Source organism: Zonotrichia leucophrys, chromosome 4A (assembly GCF_028769735.1).
Source record: "Zonotrichia leucophrys gambelii isolate GWCS_2022_RI chromosome 4A, RI_Zleu_2.0, whole genome shotgun sequence".
Taxonomy (NCBI): Eukaryota; Metazoa; Chordata; class Aves; order Passeriformes; family Passerellidae; genus Zonotrichia; species Zonotrichia leucophrys.
Genome location: NC_088174.1, coordinates 3,058,707 through 3,081,288, shown reverse-complemented (window position 1 = coordinate 3,081,288; position 22,582 = coordinate 3,058,707). Strand labels below are relative to the sequence as shown.

The 22,582-nt window shown below is 42.5% G+C and overlaps 1 protein-coding gene across 1 annotated transcript; it reads left to right on the top strand.

The window, feature by feature from the left end:
- Positions 1-3: 3 nt before the first annotated feature.
- On the top strand, positions 4-22,233 carry LOC135447794 (putative bifunctional UDP-N-acetylglucosamine transferase and deubiquitinase ALG13). Its single transcript, XM_064712868.1, has 24 exons — positions 4-54; positions 217-444; positions 761-844; positions 1,581-1,631; positions 2,410-2,456; positions 3,557-3,629; positions 4,965-5,046; positions 5,394-5,574; positions 6,283-6,358; positions 7,066-7,174; positions 8,378-8,442; positions 9,319-9,419; positions 10,026-10,150; positions 10,832-11,066; positions 11,775-11,946; positions 13,872-14,004; positions 14,239-14,274; positions 14,409-14,464; positions 15,131-15,193; positions 15,551-15,611; positions 16,923-17,045; positions 20,125-20,165; positions 21,011-21,194; positions 21,303-22,233. Exons 1-24 carry the CDS (start codon positions 4-6, stop codon positions 21,566-21,568), a joined length of 2,643 nt encoding a protein of 880 aa, XP_064568938.1. The 3' UTR covers positions 21,569-22,233.
- The last annotated feature ends 349 nt before the right edge of the window (positions 22,234-22,582 follow it).

The window sequence follows — 22,582 nt, the reverse complement described above, 5'->3', positions numbered from 1 at the left end:
GCGATGTCCGCGCTGGTTCCCCGCAGCCGAGCCATGAAGTTGAGCTCAGCCAAGGCAGGTACGGGAGGAGCCACTTCCCACGGGCTTGGGATGCGCACCCACGCCGGGCACCAGGCGCTCTAAAAACTGCCCTAAACCAACCTAAAATAGCCCCGGCGGGATCCGAGGGGCCGGGCCGGGCTGTCCGTCCCGCAGGTGGGCGAGGTGCCTCATTAGCGGCGCCTTATTAGCGGCGGCCGCGCGCCCGGTGCCTCGCGCCTCGCCCGCGTCTCCGCGCCCGCCTCAGCCGCCCCGGCCGGGAAGATGCACAAAGGCTCCAAGAAGTACTTCGGGCAGAAGTCCTTCAGCGAGGTGGCCATGGACGAGTACCTGGGCAGCCTGGGGCTGTACCGCAAGATGACGGCCAAGGACGCCTCCTGCCTCTTCCGAGCCGTCTCCGAGCAGGTGCGCAGGCGGCCGGGCTGGGGGCAGCCGGGGCGCCTCAGGCCCGGGGCGGGCCGGGGGTGCCCCCAGAGAGCTCCTGGAGACCCGGCCGTGAGCCCAGAGCGAGGAGGTGGCACAGGGATGGCTGGCAATGTGTGTGGGGATGGGTGCGAGCGGCTCCGGGCGCTTGGGCTCCCCTCAGCTTCAGGTGTCCCCAGGTGTCCCCAGCCTCTGCACCGCCTCCTGTTGTGGTGGCGTTAGACTGGAGGATTCATGCCTAACGCGAGGCGTGAGTTAAACTATTGACGTTATCTCTTTGTTACCGTTATTTCCCCAGCTGTTTTCATCTCAAATTCATCACGCAGAAGTTAGGAAAGCTTGCGTCTCGTATATGAGGCAGCACCAGTCGAGATTTGAATCCGTAAGTACCCCGAGTTCTGTGTCTGAGCTGGGTGCGTGCGGTTGGGAAGTGCTGTGGGAGGGGGTCAGTAGTTTAGCACCGAGAACACGATGGTTTGGCGCACTTTATGCCTGAAAGACATGGGAAATGACAGGGTGACTGCTTCCTTATGTTGAGTTGCAGTTACACAAGTTTTACTTGCCTTTGGTTATGAAGTTTCTGAAACCAGTTAGTAGTGAATGGGGCAAGTTATTTGTGTAGCATATTCTCTGTGAAGTGACCATTGCAGAATTTAGTAGGTGGGAAATGTGTAGGTTTCTGGAGCAAGAAATTCATATCAAAAGATGGTGGGAAATTCTGGAATAATTTCATAAAGTCATGGAGTTTTGAGATATGGTTTTTGGTTGGTTTTCTCTGTGGCAGTTTGTGTGTGTGCATTGTAGTGTTGTAGGGTTTTGAGGTGTTATGGGGCTTTTCATTGTTTTCTCTCTAATCACATTGAAGTGCCTCATTTAATCTAGGAGGAACTTGAATATTACTTGGACTCATATCCTTAATGTTTTTTAGGATCTCTTGGTATTCTCACCTTGATACCCCAAATCATTCCTATGTTCTATGTGCCTTGCCCCTTCCAAAACAACAGCTGGTAGCTATTAAGTACTGTCTAGGTTTAATTTTGACTTTGTTTTCTAACTGCTGTAATTTTTATATCTGTTTTCTTCTTTGTTTTTTTGGTTTTTTTTTTTTTTTTTTGAAGTATGTGGAAGGCTCATTTGAGAAATATCTAGAACGACTAGGAGATCCAAAGGTAAGCCTGATTTGGGACTTATTAAGAGATTTAAATTTTAAGAGAAGAGGAAGGTGTTTAGGTAGTTTTTTGAAATGTGGTTATTTGAGTTTGAGGGGTTTTTTTAGATAGACCCAGATCTTGGGGAATCAATTACATAAGTAATACTAAGGGTTTGTACTGATAAATGTGAATAAAGTGTACATGTGTAAACAATACCAGTTTTAGTAGGGAATTTGCATGGGTGCAGAGGAGCAGTCCAGTCTCTGCAGGCTGGACAGTAAAAAGCTTATTCCTAACTGTAACTCTTTAAGAAGAAACAAAAATAAATATGTGGCATGTATCTTAAATGAAATATCTGTCAGGCTTTACAATTCCCTGCTTCTTCCTTTACTGTTCAGATTTCTATTTCTTTAGTCTTTATCCAGTAACCTTGGTGAGTGCAGCAGTTTCTGAAACAAATGTGGGTTTAAAAAAAAAAAAAAAAAATCTAAAGTGATGTGTTGGAGCAGCTCAGTCTTAAAAATTTTGGTAAATGTGGCCACCCTATGTAGCAGACTCCTTTTACCTCACTCTCCCCCAAATCCTTATATCCACCCTATGTAGCAGACTCCTTTTACCTCACTCTCCCCCAAATCCTTATATATCAACTTTCAGTGCATTATTGCTTTAACAAACTGATGATTTTGAACAGATGTTTTAATAGTAGAATAGAATTCTAATATTACAGAAATGTAGAATATAGTTGTTGATGTTTAGATTCTTCTTCTATCTCACATAATCTCATCATATTGCATAGGAAAGTGCTGGCCAGCTGGAAATAAGTGCCTTATCAATGATGTACAAGTAGGTACCTCTTTCTTAAGGTTTACTTTGTTTTGCCCTTTGGTGTGGGGATTCTGGCCCCAAAACTTTGTGTGTTTGCCACTGAGAGGCAAATGTATGAAACAGGATGAAAAATGCTTCCCTAAAAACCTTAACTGACATGTAAATGGTGCCATCACAGCCCCTGTTCTAATGGGGGTTGAGGGCAGGGTCAGTTTCCAGAAATCCTTGTTTGCTATCATTTTGCTGATATTAAACTTGAATGTCAGGTGTTTGCTTCTAGTGGTTGAAGACTGGAAAATGGGCAAAACTGAGGAGCTGTGTGCAGTGCAAGCACTGTGTGATAGCTACAAGCATGGCTAAAACTCATGTAGGTGTTACTGAAAGCTCCAGCAGTGAGGAATACCTGCCCTACCTGGTGTGTAAACACTGCTGTTTATTTCAGAGGTAACACAGAACTGTGCAGGTGCTGCTGTCTTGCTGAATTAAGCTAATTAAATGATGCCAATTGTAAAAAGCAGTCTGGCTCTCTAGTGGTGGGAGATTAAAGCCTCCTTTTGCAGGCTCACTCTGTCCCAGTACTAAAGGAGCAATTGAAGTTTGGCAGAAATCACTAGCTCCCTGCACTGAGGTTCTAGTCCTTTTGCAGGGTGCTTAAATCACTTAGACTGAATAGTAAGAATAGGAATTAAGTGACTGGTAAGAACAGTAAAGCAGGAATTACTGTTCTTACTGAATAGTAAGAATAATTATTGTTCCTGTTCTTACTGAATAGTAAGAAAAGTAAAGTAGGAATTACTAGCTCCCTGCACTGAGGTTCTAGTCCTTTTGCAGGGTGCCTAAATCACTTAGACTGACTAGAACACCCTTCTGTAAGTGTAAGTACTTGACTTAATCTATGAGTAATCGTCATGGCCTTTCACAGATAATTTTTGTTTCCCTCTCAAGATAGGTTTGCTCATCTGGCTATTCCTTTATGGTAGCATTCATTTATCAGGGAAAGTGCTTTGCTTGATTTTTCTGTAAACCAACAGCTCTAAATTGCTCCCTGGAAACTTCTTCATAAGATAGATTACTGAGAGTGTGCTCTTGCAAGTCTTGTTTTCCCTCTGCATACCTAGGCGAGACTTCATAGTGTACCGGTACCCTGGGAAGGCACCCACACGTGCTACAGACAATGGCTTTGAAGACAAGGTCAGTAGAAGTGAGGGAAATCTCCTGCTGTTCCCCTGCCAGTCTGTTCCTTTACTTTCACTGAAGCTGGATGGGTTGTGTAATTTTTTCCCTGAGAAGGGGAAGTTAATGGGAAGGGATGATTGTAATGAATTGATTGATTTTTGTGATCTACAAACTGATCCCAGTTCAGAGTGAGAGTTATTGGAACAGCTTATCTACATCAGAACTGCTGATAGTAGTAGGAGCCAAAGGAAGGAGCATAAAGACAAATACTGTGTATTACCTTGCATCTGGCCCCTCTGGAGCTGTGTAGATGTGGGTGCACAATTATGTGGCTACTTCAGGCATGATGCCAGTGAAGCTGCTGTGGCGTGGATTTCAGTGTGGGCTGCTAGATTTGCAAAGGTGGCCAGTCTGCTCTGAACCTGAGCTGCTGCAGCTGTTACTGATTTGTTGATGAGCATTGCTGTCTTCATTACATGTGCTTCTTTCTTCATCTACCCAGTTTCCTGTGTAGCTTAATTTAATTCCAGAATGAGCTGAGTTTAAAAATCAAACAGCATGGTCTAAGTGCTCAAGGCTTTCCCACCAGAAGTCTCATTAAGTGTTGGCAGCTGTCTGGCATTACACTGTTGAGTTTGGGCAGCAGCTCCTTCTGGTGTTGCTCCTCCTCACCACAAGAGGAGAGCTTGTGTTGGCAGAATCCACAGAGCACCCAGAATGAAGAGTCCTGGCATCTGGGCTCCTTCTGGGAGCTGCTTTTCTGGGCAGCATCCTCGCTGGCAGTGTGCTGACAGCTGCCTCAGGGCTCCTGCCCGCTGCAATTGGCTGTGGTTGTGTGCCAAGAAGTTTGGTGGCACATGTTTACATGATGTGTCAATTCCTGTGATGCAGAAAGCATCTCTTCTGCTTCTAAAAAGCAAGTTTTTAAGGGCTAGAGGAGTAAATGCTCTTCTACTCTTGCAGGCAGAGAAGGATGAAATGTGCCTTTGGCACTTGGGGTAGTGTGTCTTGGGGTGCTGCCTGCAATGGGTTGTATTTATTTTACCTCCTGAGCAAATGGTGATCTTGGAAACAAACTCCTATTTCAGTACAGCAGGATATACAGATGGAGTTTTTTTCTTTGTATGAAACAAAGTTGCATAGAGACTTTACCTAAATTTCAGTTTTGAGCTGATGGTACAGCTCAAAAAAAGCTCAGCTTTTTTATGCTTAACATGAGAATATTTACTGTTTTCTTGGTGAGTTGGTGTCAACCGTAGAATAAAATGATATCAGAATTTACTGAATTCATCATAATTGATGGGATTACATTATTCCAGCCTTAAAACTTTGTTTTTTTCATTTTCCCAGATTTTACTGTGTTGTTCCGGTAACGGCCACTATGACTCTGTGTATACAAAACAATTTCAGGAAAATGCTGCCATTTGCCAGGGTAAACTTGAAATAATTTTTTCTGTGAAAGAGAATTGTGTGTTTTCATATGTTTAGAGGCAGGGTTGGTTTCAGTTTTCAGGGGTGGGGAGAAGAGAGATGGAAGCTCACTTCTGGTATATTTTTATGCATAGACTCATTTTTTTTAACCTGTTAAGTGAGTTTTTGAACTAAATGACTTCCAGAGGTCCCTTATTCCCAACTAAGTTACTTTATGATCCTGTCCTTAACTGCATTTGATGTCAGTACAGCCCTTTAACAGTAGAGAATATCTGAAGATCTGCCTGCCTTAAACTGCAGGAGTTCTTATGGATCTCATATTGTTGAGCTTTGTGTTGGTTTGTTCAGCTGTATTATATGAGATCCTCTACAAAGATGTGTTTGGCATGGATGAGGAAGAATTAAGGTCTGCAGTTGAGGTGTTTCGAAGTGGATCCAAGAAGAACAGAAACAGTGCTCCTGTAGGAAGTGAGGATGCAAACTTTGGTTGTCTCCATGAAAAAGTGCCCCGAAATCCATCAGAAAAGAGGTAGTATTTTGGGAAGGGGATCTGGTAAGAGGACAGCAAAAAAAATAAGAAACACCTTAAAAACCTTGCAGAAGACAACTTTTCCAAGTTTCTATGAATTTTTATGGAGTATTAACTCTTCTTTTCCTATGTTATGACACAAACACAAAGCTCAAATATATAACGGAAGAGAGTGTGCTGTTCTTGGAGTTGGGAAGTGCCACATAATTGACTGTCCTCTGCTGCAGGCTGTTCTGTAGTTGTGTGTTACTCTGTAAAATGACAGCTTATTTGTAAGTAAAATTGCTCCTTATTCATTAGGGCTTTTTAAATTATTTTTTTAATGAGAGACTTATTTTTCTAAGCCTCCATAGCTCTGAAAGGCTTGAGAGCTGCCTCTGAATGCTTGCAGACAGCATTGGTTTGATGGTACCTGGCACAGTGTCTTTTTGTCCTTGACAGTGCAAGAATTCAGTCAGTGGGATCACCTTCACCCTTTCCTAATGCAAGCCCTCCTTAGGGATGGGTATTGGAACAAACAAAGGTCAAGTTCTTAAAGCTTGGAAAAGGCTGGTCCTGCACTGCATTGCACCTTGCTGGTGTTTAAGGCAAAATGTGCCACTTGATGGCACCATGGTGCTTTTTCAGGTTGTCTGAACAGTTGGTGGTGTTAATCCTGGCTGGAATTCGTGTGTTGTAGCTTTTGTAATCTTATTTTCAATTTTTTAGACTGGACGACTGGGAAGGCAACGATGCTGACAATCCCCAGGAAACCAAGTTCAGACAAGGAATTGAAGAACAAAAGGTTTGGCACTTCAGGAAAAATCCTTCTGGTTTGCTTTTGGGGGTTTTTTCCTGTTGTATGGCGTTACCTTTGTTAGGGCTAAATCATCTTTACCACTTTCTAAAAATGTATTTTTGGTTAGTAGGTGGTTTATTTCTTCCATCTACTTGTCTTTTGGTTTTGCCCTTGAGATTCTCTTAAACTGGAAATGCCTCTTTTACTTTCTGAAATTCTCTAGTCCCTTTCTAGCTGATTTTTATTTCTCCCAAAAGATGGAGCTTAGCAGATGTTTCCTGATTTGTTTGTTTTTCCCAGAATATGATTTAAATTAGTTCACTTTTGTCTTGACCATAGTATAAATTGCTTCAGAATACTTCTGGAAATTGTGCAGAGTTTTCAGATGTAATAACTGAAATGCTCACTTACTTTTGAAGCTGTGGCATCATTGATCTGGTTAGCTTCCTTTGATTCATTTTGAGTACAGAACAATGCCAAGTGTTACTCTTGAGCCTGTTCTGCTTTCCAGAGTCAGTTTGCTCAGCACCTGAGTGCCTGAATCTGTTTTCATACTCTTTGAGTTTTAGTTTTTAGGGAAATACAGTGGAAGTGAAAATTTTGGAAAATAGCATCTGTACTTTTTTAAATGGTGCACAGATGCTGGCAGAATAGAGACTGTGCTGAACACACGAAATGCACTTGTTAATGCTCCATTCCAATTCTGTTTTTAGCCTCCAGAAAATCCTCCAAAGATGCCTGTTCCTTATAAAGTGCTAAAGGCACTGGACTCTACCATCTATCGAAATGTGGAGTTTGATGTTTGGCTGGACAGTAGAAAAGGTATCTTTGGGAAAGGGAAAAGCCAAAAAACTCTTCCTGCAGTAGGGTTAACATTAAATTTATGAATCTTGAGTCCTGTCACCTGATTCTGCACAGCTGAAATGTGAAGGGCAGGGGTGAACCCAGCAGACAGCTGTAGGTAGGACATGCTCTTGGTGTCCTGTCTGGCATTCAAAGTACAAAATACCCAGCTTTTGATAACTGTGTAATGGTGCAAGGTTGCTAAAAATCTGATCTCTGCTACTCATTGACTGTACACAGGAAATAGGAGGATTCACAGCAGAGCACAGAACTCTGTTGCCATTCTGTTGTATTGGAAAGCATTCAAATGCAAGAGTTTTTTGTTACAGCATGTGTGCAGAGACTTCTTTTTAGAGCACGATTTTGGCCTCAGAATTGTATAATAATGAAGATCTCAAATTTAGCATTGAGATCTGTCAGATAAGTTTTTCTCCTGCCTCCCAGCCCTCCTGGGCCTGAACATTCTGCAGAGATTTCGTGGTTCTTGTGGCTTGGGAGAGGTTGGCTGCTTTTTGGCATTCGCTGTGGCTGATCTGTAAAGCAAGAAGTTACCAAGAAAGATAAGTTTTTAAGTGATGCTTGATGTCTGACCCAAAGTGCTTTGCATGCTGAAGAACTCCAGCATTTCACCACGGAGTAATCAGTAATGAGGATCATTAAAATTCTTGGAACAGAGTGTGGTAACCAATTATCTGCGTAGAATACTGACGTGCAGAAAAGCCAGGCAAGGAACAGAGGTAAAAAAAGCTGAAATCTAACAGCAAGGAGACTTTAGGCAATGTTAGCTTTTCCTGGATGACATTTCATGTTTTGCCAAGTGCCACTGGGACTCTGGCAAGATAAGAGATGTCCAACATTTTTAATTCCAGGATTTATATTAAATGCAGGATTAGCTCTGTGCCACCACAGAAGCTGCAGTGTTGTAGCAGTGCTGCTTGCTGCATTATCTGGCTGTTGCTGGTCTCATGTGACTTAGCCTGGTTATGGTCTATTGTAAGAACACCTAGAGTTACTCCTCTGTTACTATGGGGAATATTTTGGTGTTCACAGAAATTATTTAACTCAATTGGCCTATAAATTGTAGTTGGCTGCTGTCATGAAGTACTTGTAGGATATGTGAAGAAAGAACAGTAGCTTAAAGGCTTTTCCTCACCATTTATTTATTTTTTCATTTCTTTTTAGAGCTCCAAAAAACTGACTACATGGTGTTTGCTGGGAGACAGTACTATTTAGGAGATAAGTGTCAGGTCAGTACTCAAAGGAGATTCACTTCTGATGTTTAGCTGTTAAAACTACTTTAAATGGACTATGATAAACAGTGAAGTCATTTGACTTCATAGCATTCTCTAATGCTTTTCTAATTCTCTTCCCTGTAGGTGTTCTTTTAAATGAAATTTCTTTCTGAAATCTACCTTTAAACTTGGTAGTTTCTGATAGAAAAGCAGTTTGGGGATTCAATGTAAACCAGTCCTCCACATTCTCTGAGTGTGGAAGTTCCAGGCAGAGCTCAAAATGCACAGGGGGTGCTTTTGATGTAGTTGTCTTTGGATTTTTCACTTGGGCTAAGCAACAATTCTGGATAGTCTTATCTTTCTCAAAAGTGAAGTAGCAAAATATTTTTATAAAATAAAAAGGGAAGAGCTAAAAAGGGAGGAGTAGATCTGGACAGGAGATGCTGAAAGAAAGATCTGTTTTCTTTGTATTCTGATGTCATATATAGTGAGGGCACATTTTTTTTAATCAGTCTTTAGATAGTGCTAATTATTCACTCAGTGATTTGTTTCTTACTGTGCGAAGCTTTCCTTACTTTATCTTCTGTTCTCCTCAAGTTCTTAAGCAGCAGTCTTCCTTGGCACTTATCTGCTGGGCTCAGGGGATAAAAATAAGTTAAGGAGCTGGTATCTTGCCTCTCAGTTGCTCACAAGACTGATTTTGTCGTTTTATCCTCCCTGTAGTTAGTACACTGCTCTTTATTTTGGTTGCTGTTTTGAAGAAATATTTGAGACTGCTGGGCCAGCTCACTAACATGGCACTGGCTGGGAGCAGCCTTTTGTGTTAGTGGTTTGTGGGCAATATCCTGATGCAGCTCAAGTTTTTTAGAGCTTTCCTTATTCTCCCTCCAGGTGCGTCTGGAACCAGGAGAGAAGTATTACAATGCTCACATCCAGGAAGTTGGACAGGATAGCAACACTTTGACTGTATTTGTTGAGGAGCTGGCAGAAAAGTAAGCAGTGATGACTTTGAGTTTAAACTCTTTATGGTTGAGGGCTTTCTTTTTTTTCTAATGACCAAAATCATTATTGTAATGCTTTATGTGAAACCTTGCTGCTTCTCCTTCACTGGAATGTAAAAGTGATCTTTACAGCTTGGGCTTAATTCACAGAGAGCAAATTGCCCTCCTCTGTTGGGTTTCTCTGGAGTTTTTATGCTGTACCCAAGCAACAAAATAATTGGCACTTCTGGTGAATCTAATCACTTTCTCCCCCTTGCTGTTCAATCATTCACCCTCCTCCAAAGCTGGGATTGCCAACATCCTGCAAAAATTCTGTGTTGTACCCTGCTTTTAGGTGTACCTCTGGAGGCACACAGAAGCAGGCTGGGGAGAGAGACTTGACCCAGGAAATAATAGTGATTAAACTAAAATAGTGTTTAACCTAAAGCCTAGCTTGTCTTTTCTTATTAAACAAGTAGCAGTAGTGTGTGCTTGGTGCCAGAGAAGCAGATTATTTATTTTCACAAGCTATTTCCTCTGTCTTGGAGTTGCTTCAGCTTATGTTATTGTGCAGAGTGTATCCCTGGGGCACTGCTAACATGTGTGTCCTTCCTGCAGGCACACAGTTCCTTTGGCAAACTTAAAGCCAGTGTCACAAGTGGCTCCTGTCCTTGCTTGGAATATGGCTCACAACAGAAGAGGAGCTTATCAGAAAGTAACAGGTGGACACTTCTCAGGAATAGGTTTGTACAATGCTTCCAGAAACATTTCTTCCCTGGGGAAGTAGGGGAGTTGCTCATGGGAGTTGTAACTGTAGCAGTCTTTGGATATTGGAATGGACTCAATTCCCCCTGTAATGTAAAACTTGGCCTCTGTAGGGGTTTTATAGAAAGCTATCTTTCAGACAGAGATGAATTTAACTTTTCAATAGAGCAAATCTATTGAAATACAGGGCAAATTTGGTATTGCTCAAAATTGCCCAGAACAAATTTGCCACTTGAGAACCATCTAAAAAGACATATTAGTGAACTGGAGAGCTTGTCTGACCTGGCATTAGCAGAGATGCATGGATGGAGCAGGGACCCACTTAAATATGGGCTCAATTTAATTTGGAGGAGGAGTGGTGAGGTTTTTTACTTTTATGAATAAATGCAGCAGGCATAGAGAGGTTTTAACACTGAGTACTGGTTGGATTAGCTGAAGCTATGAAGGTGCTCCCATGTTAGATGCTTGTATCATGTAGAATTCCTTTGTGATTGTTTTAAAGAAGGGTCTGTAGTGTCCACATTTACAATGCACTTTTTCTGGAACAAGCCACTGGTTTTCTTCTCTATGGATTCAAATATTAATTCCTCACTTTATCATTTGAGGCCATGGCTCAGGTTTAAGGTGCAAATCTCTTTTCTGTCTCATGGAAACTGCAGAAATGGATATAAAAACACGGAAGAGGATGCTCAAGAAGGTCCGTGGGAAGGAAGTGTTCATGGCTGTGGCTTACAGCAGGGGCCAGCCAGTGCTGCCTCCCAGGCTGCAGCACAGTGCTCCCTCAGGGCGCTTCCCTCCCATCCACTGCTCCCAGGGAGCTGCAGCCATGGCACCCTACAAACCCTATCACCAGCAGAACCCTCCCAGACAGCACCGCGACTCCGGCATGCCCAGGTAGGAACCTTTAAAAACATGAGCTGGCTGCTTGTTTCCTATTCCCTCTTGCTGCACACTGGTTGGGAGAGAGTTTGTGCTGTCCAGATAAAACTACAGCTGAGAGGCACTTCTGGTAGTTGCTCCTTTTCCCCTTTAAACTCAGGGGATCTGCCTGGTTTGTAGGCATGGGTATGCACGTGGTTTGTAGACATGGTGTGTATATATATATCACCTGGAGAGAGAACAAGGGAAGCTCTAGAAAAGCTTAAACTGCATCAGAATGTTGTCCACAAACCACTGATAGCACAGGCTGCTCCCAGCCAGTCCCATGTTACTGAGCTGGCCCAGGAGTCTCAAATACTTCAAAACAGCAACAAAAATAAAGAGTGCTGTACTAACTTCAGGCAGGATAAAAAAAAGTAAAATCAGTCTTGTGAGCAGCTAAGAGGCAAGATACCAGCTTGGCCCTCAGATAGCATTCTACCCCAGCCCAGGGAAGAGGGGCTTGTCAGAGTTATGATAACATGTCCTGGTGAGTGACAACAAACCTCTTCCACCAAAAATTGCTCTACCAGGATGCTGGGGCACGAGTTGCCTGTTGGCAGCAGAGTGTGAAAAAGCAGGTTTCTTGGTGGCTCTGCAGAAGGAGCTGGGTTCAAAGTGAGCAGCCAGAGGCAGGTGGAAGTGCAGGTGGTGGTGGCTGCTGAGCCCTCTCTTGCTCCCCAGCTCGTACAGCCGCAGCCGCCGCCCGCTGCCGTGCGCCAGCAAGGAGTGCCAGTACGGCTTCGTGCCAGGGGCTGCCGAGGAGCCCCAGGGCCCGGAGGAAACTGTCACCTTCTGTGAAATCGAAGGAGATGACACTGCTTTTCCTGCTCTGCCTGTGAGTTATGAACAAAGGGTAAGTTGAAGCCTCTCAGAGAGAGGAGGAGGCGGTAACTAAATGCACAGTGATTCTTTACTCAATATATAGAGCAGGGTTTTTTGGTTTTCTTGGAGTAAGGTTTAGCAGTGAATGTATTTTTGACAATGGAAGACTGAAATTAGTCTAGTTCCTGTAAAACATTCTTAAAAAATATCAGTTTTTCTAGATATTCCCTTCTTTGTATCCTCAGTAGCAACGCTTGTTTTCTTTTAAGCATATTTTCATAAACATAATCATGTTTCTCCTTTCTATTGCAGTTTGGAAACAAAATCTTTTCCTCCTGTGCGTGTCTAGCTCTAAATATTGTGGGAGAAAGCTTTTCACTTGTTTGCCACGCTATAATTTATCATTTTGGGAGCAAGATTCAGAAACTGGATAGTGATAGCCTGGGTTTTTTCCTTATGAATTTGTAGTTGTGATGTCTTGGATTAATGTGTTGTTCCTGACAGTTTCTTCTGCTACCAAAACAGGAAAAAATTGCAAACCTAGACTTTTCTTAAAGCAGTCTTTCTGTTGAGTTGTAGATAAAGTGGCAAAGCATATTCTTAAACTTTAAAATGCCTTTTTTTCTTTATTTGTAGTCTAAACCTAGTCCAAAACTGGGAGTGCTAAAAGAAAAAAAATTATACATAGGTATCTGAATAGGAAAACAGATTTTAAAAAAACCAAAACCAACCTGGTATGTTTGAATTTTTTTTCTGTGTTGATGCAGTGAACTATTGTTAGACTCATATTTAAATGAGGAAGAGAGAATATGCTTAGGGCTGTTTCAGCACCAGTCATTTTTTCTTTGCTCTGATGTACTAGATCTGTAGTCTTTGCTCTAATTTTTCCTCCAAGAGTGCCAAGGAAGAAGGACACATTATCCTGCAATTTCTTTTTTCCAACATGAAATCAATACAGCTCAGTGGCTTTTTCTCCCCCTTTGCTAGACTTGCCTGCAGCTCTAATGAATAGGTTTTCATGTTCATTCAGTGACTTTGTTATTGTCAATGCCAAAGCTTTTTCTCTGTCTCTTCCTTGTCTTGTTTAGTAAAGGAATGTGACATTTCCTGGGGAAAGATGCATCTCACAGAGGACTCTGCCATGCTGCCAGAGGCCTGGTGGGAGAATCTTCTGACTTACCATCTCTGCTTCAACCTTGGAAATCTTTCAAGCCTCTCTGAGCGCTTTATCGATCTCGTAGTCACCAGTGGCTTCTGAGGAGAGTTTTGAGTGTCACCTTAGCCACCACAAGAGTGAATCAACTTATTTTACTTAAGGATCTCAACCCTACATTGCTCCTTCAGAGAAATGATCTTTTAAATTGTGATGCAGCTAAAGAGTGATTTCAGTGCAGCAGCAAAGGGCTTGTGAAAAATGGAGTGCTGTGGGCAGCCTTGGGGTGTGCTGCTCTCTGAAATAGTCAGGGTTGCACGTGTGGATCAGCTTAGTGCAGACAGTGCTTTCTGTGCCAGCAGCCACCTTCTGCTTCCACTAGTTGGGACTGAAGATGACCTTTCTTCATGGTGATCAGTGTTTGGATGAACTGATCTGCTGCTGGTGTGGGGGGAATGCTCTAGAATGAGGAATGCACTAATGCAGCCTTGCCTGGGATCTGCTCCTTCCTTTGCAGCTTTGTTAGAGCTTGGGAAAAAGCTGGCTGAGTTCTGGGAGGGAGCAGCATGACTGCCTGGCATAGGACAGTGGTAAAGCTTCTGAATTGCCTTAAGTGTGCAAGGCAGAACAGGAGGAAAAGAAAAGAAATGCTTGTTGCATTAGAATGGACACACAGATGATGCTTCTTGTAAGCTTTGGTTGCAGCAAGCTGGGTCTGCCAGCCTGGTTCTGTGTATCTGTCTACAGGGCATGGAAAGGTTCTGAATTATTTCTAAATGTGTGCTTCTGACTTTGCTTTTCAGAGCCACACTAGCCATGCTCCCATTGTCCATGGTCCAGGGGCATTTTGGGTAGCAAGGAGAGGTCCAAACTCTGTTCCATCCAACAAGCAGACTCTGAGTGCCTTAGAGGAAGAGGAAGAAGCAAGTGAAAACGGTGAGTTCTTGAAGGATTAATGGGCAAAAAAAATATTTAAGAGATTCTATCTTTTAGGAGATGTAAGGAACCTACTTTTGACAATGAAAAGCACATTGACAAAGTGAGATGATACTGAAAGCAGGTTATTTATAGATGCACTGAAGTATAATTGCAGTAACTCCAGGCTTAAGCTTTTTTGCCTTCCCCTTTTTTCCCCCTGAATCAAAACTTCCTGTTCTCTTTCCCTTGTAGGGAAATTTCATGAGGAATATATCTATGTATCTTCAGGTAAGTAAAAGTTTAGTCTTTACTGATAGAACATGTTCTATCATGTAATACACTCAATTATGAGCTCTTTATATGTTTCTGAAGGATTAGATTTAGTGCAGCTCTTTTCAATTAATTTTGCTTATGTTCCCCAGATCCCAACTGTGAAACTACAACAGTGTTTAGTTCACCAGAACCTGCAGCAAACTTGGTAAGTTTTACTCACAGACTGTTCAGATTTGAGATCTTTGAGGTGTGTGGCATTCATGGAAACTGTCCTTGGATGCACAGTAGGTTAGAGACTTAATAAAAGAAATGAAATCAGCATTCCTTTCTATATTCACCATCCTTTTCCTCTGTGAATGGTGAGGTTTTTATCTGAGTCTGCAGGTACAGTCTGAATTGCACTGGATGCATTAATGATTTTCCACCTTTCCCTCTGCAAAGAGGGAATGTGTATTTGAGTGCTGTTTACTTTTCTTTCTCTGCTCCAGACAGAACTTGCTTTTATCCGGCCACCCTTCAGGTTATATTCATATAATATGTATATGTATAATATTCATATAATATGTATATGTATAATATTCATATAATATGATCTCTCTGTGAGACTGGAGAGGTCTCATCTGTGATAGAACTTATCTTGGAACTTAATATTTTTTTATTTGAAACTAAATCTTTAGTCACCTGCTGCTCCACAGTGAGTGTGAAAGCAGTCCTGAGCATGCCAGAATAAAACTGTGTTTAATGGAGCTACAAGAGACACTCTGGGTGTATAGTCTGTAAACTTAAAAATAAAAGCTAGGGGTGTGGTGTGTGTGCCTTGTGGCTTCTTTGCCACTGAAATGGACCATGCTGTGCTTTGGAATCCCTTCAGGAAGAGGGGCCAGTCTCGGTGTCACCTCCAGATGAAGCGGCTTCCTACAGCTATCCCCAGAAGGTAGTGTCTGCTACTCTGAGCTGTATCTCACACTGCACTGTGGTGGCCCTGCAGGGAGGTGACCACTCTGCTTGGACTGTGACACTTTCTGGGGACCCCTCACAGCCTCTGGCAGCAGAGAATGCAATTCCCTCTAAATACAAGCAAAGCAGAAGATGCCTTGCAGGTGTCTGTAACTCTAAACTGGTATTTTCAAGCCAATTTTTACAGAGTTTGGATAGTTAGTGCCTTTACAGCTAGGATTTACAAGATGGATTTGTGTGAAGTGAGAATTTTTGAAGTGTGTGGTATTTTTCATAGTCTTTGTCAAAGCCAGTTGCAGAGGCAGACTGTTGAATACTCTTGACTCTTTTCCAGGTGTTGGTGAACTCTGCAACAGTTTCCACCTCCCCAGATGTTTATACTGCTCCAGCTACAGGTCTCTCTTCAAATTCTGCTGCCTCCACTCCAGCCAGTGTCATTACAGCAGCTCCCCCACAAACAGCAGTGCAGCCTGTCATAGTATCTCCCTTTTCTGTGGGGAGGCCAGGTAGAGTGTACAGACTGCAGCTGTGGACTTGGATTTCCAAGTTTTCAGTTACATTTTCCCCTCCCTTTCTCCCTCCATCCAAAACAAGTGTTAAAAGGCTTTAAAAAAAAGTGTCACTTGCTTTGGTTTAAGATTACATAGCTGTAACTTGGCTGCTGGCTTCTTGTTTTGAAGGGGCTGTTGCCCCTGAATTTTTGTGGGAATTGGAGTTCTCTGCTTTGGGTTCCCCCCCTTGCCACCTTTTAACCATTAATGCCAAGTGTTTGCTAGAAAATTCTTTTCAGAAGGCAGAAGTTCAGTGTGATTGCTTTCACCTCCCCTTTCCTACAGCTAATTTTCCTCTTGAGCTGAGGTAGCAAGCCTCTAGAGCACCATCCCTTCCAGGACAGTCACTGGCTGCGGTGTTCCAGTTTATTTTTGTGACCCTTAGTTTCCTCTGTGCAGGGAGATCAGGTTTGTGGGTGCACAGGGTGCACTCTTCACCTTAGGTCCTCTATTTGCTTTGCTCTTAGAAAATGGCAGTTATGAAAAAATTCTGTTTTCCTTCTTACAGAAAGCACTTTTCCTGTCTTCTGTAACTTTTCATTTAGCATCTAAGACATCTCCACCTTCCATTCTGCTCAGTTCTGTGTCACTTTTCTTTTTTTTTTTTTTTTTTTGCTCCTACTCTGTATGAGAGTTTAGTCAGCATGGTTCTCAAAGCTGTCTGCACACTGGTGCCAAGCTGCTGCTGTGTTAGAGGTGTGGGCTACCTAAAAGATATTTAACAGTTGTCTATCCAGATGATTTTTGTTCTGATATGTCTCAAACCTTCCCTTGTTTTTGTGGGTTTACTGTCACACTTCTGAGGACTTCAGGTGATTAGCCTAAAGCTGTTGTTCTCTTACAACAGAGAAGTCTGGCCTGCCTTCTAATATGAAGAAATAATTGAAAAATACTCTTTTTCCTTTAACTGGGATATACAGCTTGCAGATAGAAGTGCAGTTAAGGCTTGAGAGATGGAAACCTTCCTATCTAGTTATAAAATTTCTTCTGTACACCTTTCAAAGTGATTACTGAACAGTATTTTGTTAGAACCTGTATTTAGGGGCACCAAGATGTCAAAGTGCATGCTGAATTGTGTAAGTTAACACCTTATTCATTTGACATATTATGGCAAAGTTAACCTTTTGAGTGACATTTGTTTCCTTCCAATTGTAGCAGTTCCTTCAGTGCCATTCCCAGTTTACTCAGCTCCTCTTCCCCCAGTGAGTGAGGTGGGAGAAGCCAGTGCTGTGCTTCCAGCTTACTCCTGTGATCCCAGTGGCAGTGATTTGCCTCGAGGTAATTAATGATGGTGGTTTGTATTTTTACTCCTGTTGCTCTCCAGTGCACTTCTGACTTGTGCTCTCCTTGGAAGCTTAGCAGAACACCAAGTGAGAATACATAGTGAGAAGAAATGGCTCTCTGCAACTTGCAGGGAATGAGAAATAATATTATAAGTACTTATGCTGAAACATTTTCATTCCCAGTTTGGAACAGAGTTTGTATCTGACTCAAATACGTGATTATTGTAGCTCTAGACAGTACCTTAAATAAATGAAAGCCCAGGGAGAGAGTGCTTGGCCTGTATCATACTTGTTTGTGGCAAAGTAACCACTTTTCTGATAACTGATTAAAATAAGAGCTGTGTGTTTATAAGTTGTGCTGTTGCACAGTGGGGCATTTTAGTTGTTTTCCTTAATGGCTCCAAGCTGTAGTTCTGTGATATGACAAACCAGGGCTGAAGTGTGGGGTCAGCTTGTTCCTTGTGTGTGCAGCTTTGTCACACACTGCCATCAGCTGGGACAGTGTCTCATGTCCACATTGAGCAGTGAGTGCAGAGCCCAAGCCTGCTGCTTTCACACTGCTGCTGCTGTGCTCTGCAGTTGCTCTGCTGCCTCCCCTGTGCCCTCAAATCCAAGATTTGTTCATCTTGGCTCTTCTGGCTCCCTTCCCTGCTGTGGTAGCATCACTCTGACCCCATGCACACATCAGAGCTCCTGCTTTCCAGCTTGAGTTGAATGCCCTTTAACTGAGGCTTTCCCCACTTGGGAGAATGGGGTGTGAAGTGTACTGACAAGAATCTGGAGTGGATGTGGATTAATAACCTCTCCAGACCCTGCCTGGAGCTCTTCAGCTGAGTCAGTCCACATCATATTGGTCCTGTCCTTGGCACAGGCTGTAGGAATTTTAAAGGTTGCTTGTTAAATGCTACATGCAGTACTGTTATGTTACATTGCTGGAGTATAATCTGGATGGCCTTTAAGTTAAGAAGCCCAGCAGGTTTTTGGAGTAGGGCAGGGTGAAATATGTGGGTGTGCTTGATCTGGAGTTCTGTGTGCTTTGCTAAAGACACCAGGCCTGGTACAGATGGGGAGCAGGACTTGTCAATAGACTGGAGTCCTGGACCTGGGAGGAAATCCTGCTGTGGGCTCTAGCATTGGTTGTATCTGCATTTATTCCAGTTTTCATAGCATCCTGTATCTTGTTTTAATGGCATTTAGGATTTGTCAAGTGTGTTTATTAACCTCAAGTGTCCTGCCCTTGCGTGGTGCCTTGTATTTGAAGGAGCTGTTGATAAAAGCCTGCTTGAAATTGCCGTGTTCCAGAAACAGAGTGTTCAGTACTGGCTAGAGCTTCCCAACAGCACAGTGAAAACTCTATCACCAGATGAGATTTTTATCAGGCATCAATGTGATCTTTATATTTTCATATCAGAATGGGTAACTTTTTATGGCTTAGCTGTTGCTTCCTAAGCAACATGTTTTACTGAAGATGGACTTGATTTCCAGACATCTAAAAGAGGAATCTAAACACAAACTGGTTTCCTACTGTACTGGTTTCTTTTCCATCATTCTACAGATGTCAGTGTTTCCAGTGTCACTTTGTCACTTCAGTCTCCCAGCAGTTCCTTTGTACTGTTATTGCTGCTATGGAAGCAGCTGTTTCATTCAGCTCTTATGCTTGCTTTGCATAGATTTGCATAAACAATTGAAGAACAAAATTGGGTTTTTAAAAAAACATCCAACTTCCAGATGTAGATGAAATTTCAGCTGGATACTAAAAGGTTTGCGCTTGTGTAAGCCTTTGAGTTATTTTTACTATTTCACTGACCATGGTCAGTGTTAAAGCCAGACCACCAATACCTCCAGGACTAAGGAAGGAAGGATCTGTGAGCATTTCCTGAAACAGCTGCATGGATTGTTGCCCTGATAATTGGGCTGAGCAGTAAAAGAATTGAGAATTGGCAGCAGCAACAGAGGCATAAATCCACGTGCATTTTAAAATTGTGGTTTGCTTTGCTGATGCTTTTGCCTTCCTGCAGCAAAGCACAACACAAAGTGCCACAGAAGCAGGGCTGGTGAAGTGCGGGAGATGGGTGGGCAGGGAGGCACTGTGGAGCCTGGTCTGGGGCAGGGTGGGTGTTTGTGAAGATGGAATGTGGTAGCTCTGGAGGTGTTGCTGAGTTGAATCCCTAGAAAATTCCTTTTGAGTTGTCTCCCTGCTTTCCCTTGGCTTTAGTACAGCTGGGAGCTCAAAGGCTGTGCTGTGGAATAGGTCACATGCTCTTCCTTCAAAGCAAATCTGGATTGAAATCTAAGAAATCAATTTTTCTCATGCACAGTTCCAGAACTCTATCATGGGATTAAAGACACACCCTCTTTTTCTTTTTTTTTTTTGTCCTTTCAGTGGGTCAACTTTAAAGGTTTAAAGCTGCTTCACAGCTTTAGGAGAGTTGGAAATGTGTTTCCAAGTTCAAAACCCTGTTGCTTTTGGAGAGAGGTTTCAAAGTCTCTTCATGCACCTGGGACTGTTTCTCAGCATGTCACTTACTTGGCTGGGGACAAATTATTCAGTACAGGGAAGGCAGAAGTCAAAGACTCTGCAAGACAGTAGGGAACTGAGTACCCTTGTGAGGAAGGAATTTATTCCTTATTCCTGCCCCCACTGAGCTTAATATAACAGTTGGAGGGGTGCAAAATTTGGTGAGAAGTTCTGTGTGAAGTCCTAGTTGCTTAGACAATTTTTTTTATTATTTTGTAAAAAAACTGAGTTATCACTTGAGTAATCAAGTTGAATAAACCAAAACTAAAGCTAATGTAATCATTGAATTAAATAATTAATTGGCCAGACAAATGCTCTGCCATTGCACAAACATCTAACTGGGTTTAATTTAAAAGATAAAACTAGTTTAACAATGATTTGTATTCAAGATAAGGATTTTTATTTTTAAGGATAAAGAATGCTAAAGAAAAGGTAATGCTGAAATACTGTTACTCATTAAGTAAGAATAACTTCAGGTAAAATGTTGTTAATGTAAGTTGCTTTTGCTTCTTGCTTTATGTTCCTCTGCTCTTTAATGTCCTGTCTTTAATTTCAGATACAAAGGTCTTGCGGTATTATTTTAATATGGGATTGCAAGTAAGTGCTTTTAAAATGAGTATAGCAATTGCCTGTAAAAACTGCTGGGTTTTCTGACAAATTTACTGATATATTCAAAACTTCAAGTGTCCTAAATGTGCATTTTGTGCACTGAACTATTAATATGGATGGACTTTCTTGGTGGAGATTAAAGCCTGGCTCAGGAAGTAAAGTTCTACCACAAAATGTGAAGTACACCATATTAATTGTTTTACTGTGGGTTGTGGTGGTTTTATAGTTTTACTGATAGCTTTTTGGGGTTTTGTTGGGTTTTTTGGGTTTTTTTTTTTTGTATTTGGATGTTGGATAAGTATTCTTTCTATGAAGAGAAGGGAAGAACCTGAGCCATTCTTAAAAAGAATTTGTGTACTTGGATAAGAAATCAAAGACCACTTAGAGATGTGTGGATGGAGTCTTCTAGAGCTTGTGCAGCTGAGCTCAGACTGGTTAGCACCATTTCTCTGTTCTGGAAACCTGCTCTGCTGAAGCATTCTCTGTACCTGTAAAGTGCAGTGTTAGTGCTGCTGCTCAGAGAAGTAAAAAGAGCAATGTGAGCTCCTGCAACTGAAGAAATGGGGAAATTCTCTGATTATGACAAAGTTAATAAGTGGGAATTTTCTTTCTCTGTAAAGACTTCAGACACAACAGCAGTGTGGCTGTTGCTGCAGGTATTTTCCTGGTAGGCTATGTTGGTTTGATGGGTTTTTGTGTTTGTTTATTTGCCTTAAAAGGGGTAGGGAGGAAAAAAAATCACTTTTTTCTAACTTTAGCTCTGAAAGTAGCAGTGATTTGGAGGAGGGCTGGCGAGTGTGTGGCTGTGACCATGTTTTTCCTTTTCCTGCAAGTACTGCCATCAGAGCTGCTGGCCTTCCATGATGTACGTGCAGCCAGTGCTGCCTCCATCTCCAGTGGAAGTTTACCCAGCCTATGCTGAGCCAGCTCCAGTCCTGGATCAGTCAGTGCCCCAGCTCTTCCCTGATGCTGGGCAAGCTGAGGTCCACCAGGTCCCCTTGGAGGCATCAGCAAATGGTTTGTACTTGAGCAATGCTGCCTTCATGCTCATGAAATTCTACATAAAAAGGCCATCAGTGTGGCTGAAGTGTGTGAATGTGCTTTTTGTTCTGTTTTTTTTTTAAGGAAACTTCCAAAACACAGAGCCTCCACCCCTGTCCTATGGGCCAGTGTATTACCCAGTGGTGTCAGACCCCTACAGCCAGCAGCCTGTGCCTGGCTTTGACTCTGTGGTTCCTGCCTACCGCTACGTTGGCACCTGGCATCCTGTAAATCCTCCCCATGGAAATTCCCCACCTGTGGCCAAGGCTGGGAGCTCAGGAGCACCACCCCAGGTGGGCTACATGGCCTCCCCTAACCCTGCACCTCCTGATGCACCTCAGGGAATGTAAACCTGGGAGCTGGAGGCTCCTCCTTGGCTTCTCCTTTCTTGTTTGCCAGCTCTTGTTAATATTGTTTTGTAAATGTTACCCTCTCTTAGAGGGTTGAGTCAGTTTGCTCAAGCTGTGTTCAAATTCCATGTTTCTGTTTAGGTTTATGCTACTGATAGATAACAAGATGTTGCTTTAGTTGATTAGGGAAGCATAGGAGAAAAGTACTGTAGTGCAGGGAACAGCTTGGATGTGAGTAGAGGAAGGATGTGGAAAAGCTTGCTGTGACTAAAGACACGTTGTGTGTCTCTGAGGGCTTGCACTGAGCACTTAAACACCTGATTCTTGCTGAAGCACTGAACCACTGCCATCACAACTTGGGTAAACACTGGGCACAGGGTCATTAGAGGGAGATAATAATGTTTAAAGTAAGTTGAATTTTTCAGATTTTGCAGAACAAAGCTGCTTTCTCTAGTGGTCACATATTTGAAACACATATTTTTATTTCTTCTGTCTGACTTTGTGGTGCTTAGGTTTCATGGCTGTGGAAAGTGTAAGAATAATGTTTTGATCTGTTGTATATTGTATATTTGTAAGATTTGTTTTGTGAAAGCTGTTGCACATATGGTGGTGGCCGTGGTGGTTAAGTTGCACTGACAGCACAAAATAAAAGCATTGAACACCTGAAAATGAGTGGTCATTTATCACTGGCAGGTAATGTTCCTGGCAATTAGCTATCCCACAGCCTGGAGTGAAGAAATGCACTGGTGTGGGACAAGGCTGTTCTAGCCTTCTGTGAGAAAGCAGCAAAAGCTTTCAGCATGGAAATGGAAGCAGAATAATTCCTGGTAACTGCACCTTTTGCCCTCTAAACTCAGGCACAACATGCTTGGCCCTCAAATAGCCTTCTACACAAAATGTAAATCAGCTCTATTGGCCCGGTCTACTGTTTGGTGATTTTTTTTAAAAAATATTTTTTCCTTTCTGTAAAACAGGTGGTGGTGAAAAGGGGATTAAGCACAGAACTGGGAGAGG

Bases quoted from the DNA above. Each gene is read 5' to 3' on its own strand.
- LOC135447794 (XM_064712868.1), top strand. From the start codon at position 4: ATGTCCGCGCTGGTTCCCCGCAGCCGAGCCATGAAGTTGAGCTCAGCC. The intron at 11,067-11,774 runs GTAGGAACCTTT...CTTGCTCCCCAG, and splicing joins CGCGACTCCGGCATGCCCAG to CTCGTACAGCCGCAGCCGCC. The intron at 14,275-14,408 runs GTAAGTAAAAGT...TATGTTCCCCAG, and splicing joins ATATATCTATGTATCTTCAG to ATCCCAACTGTGAAACTACA.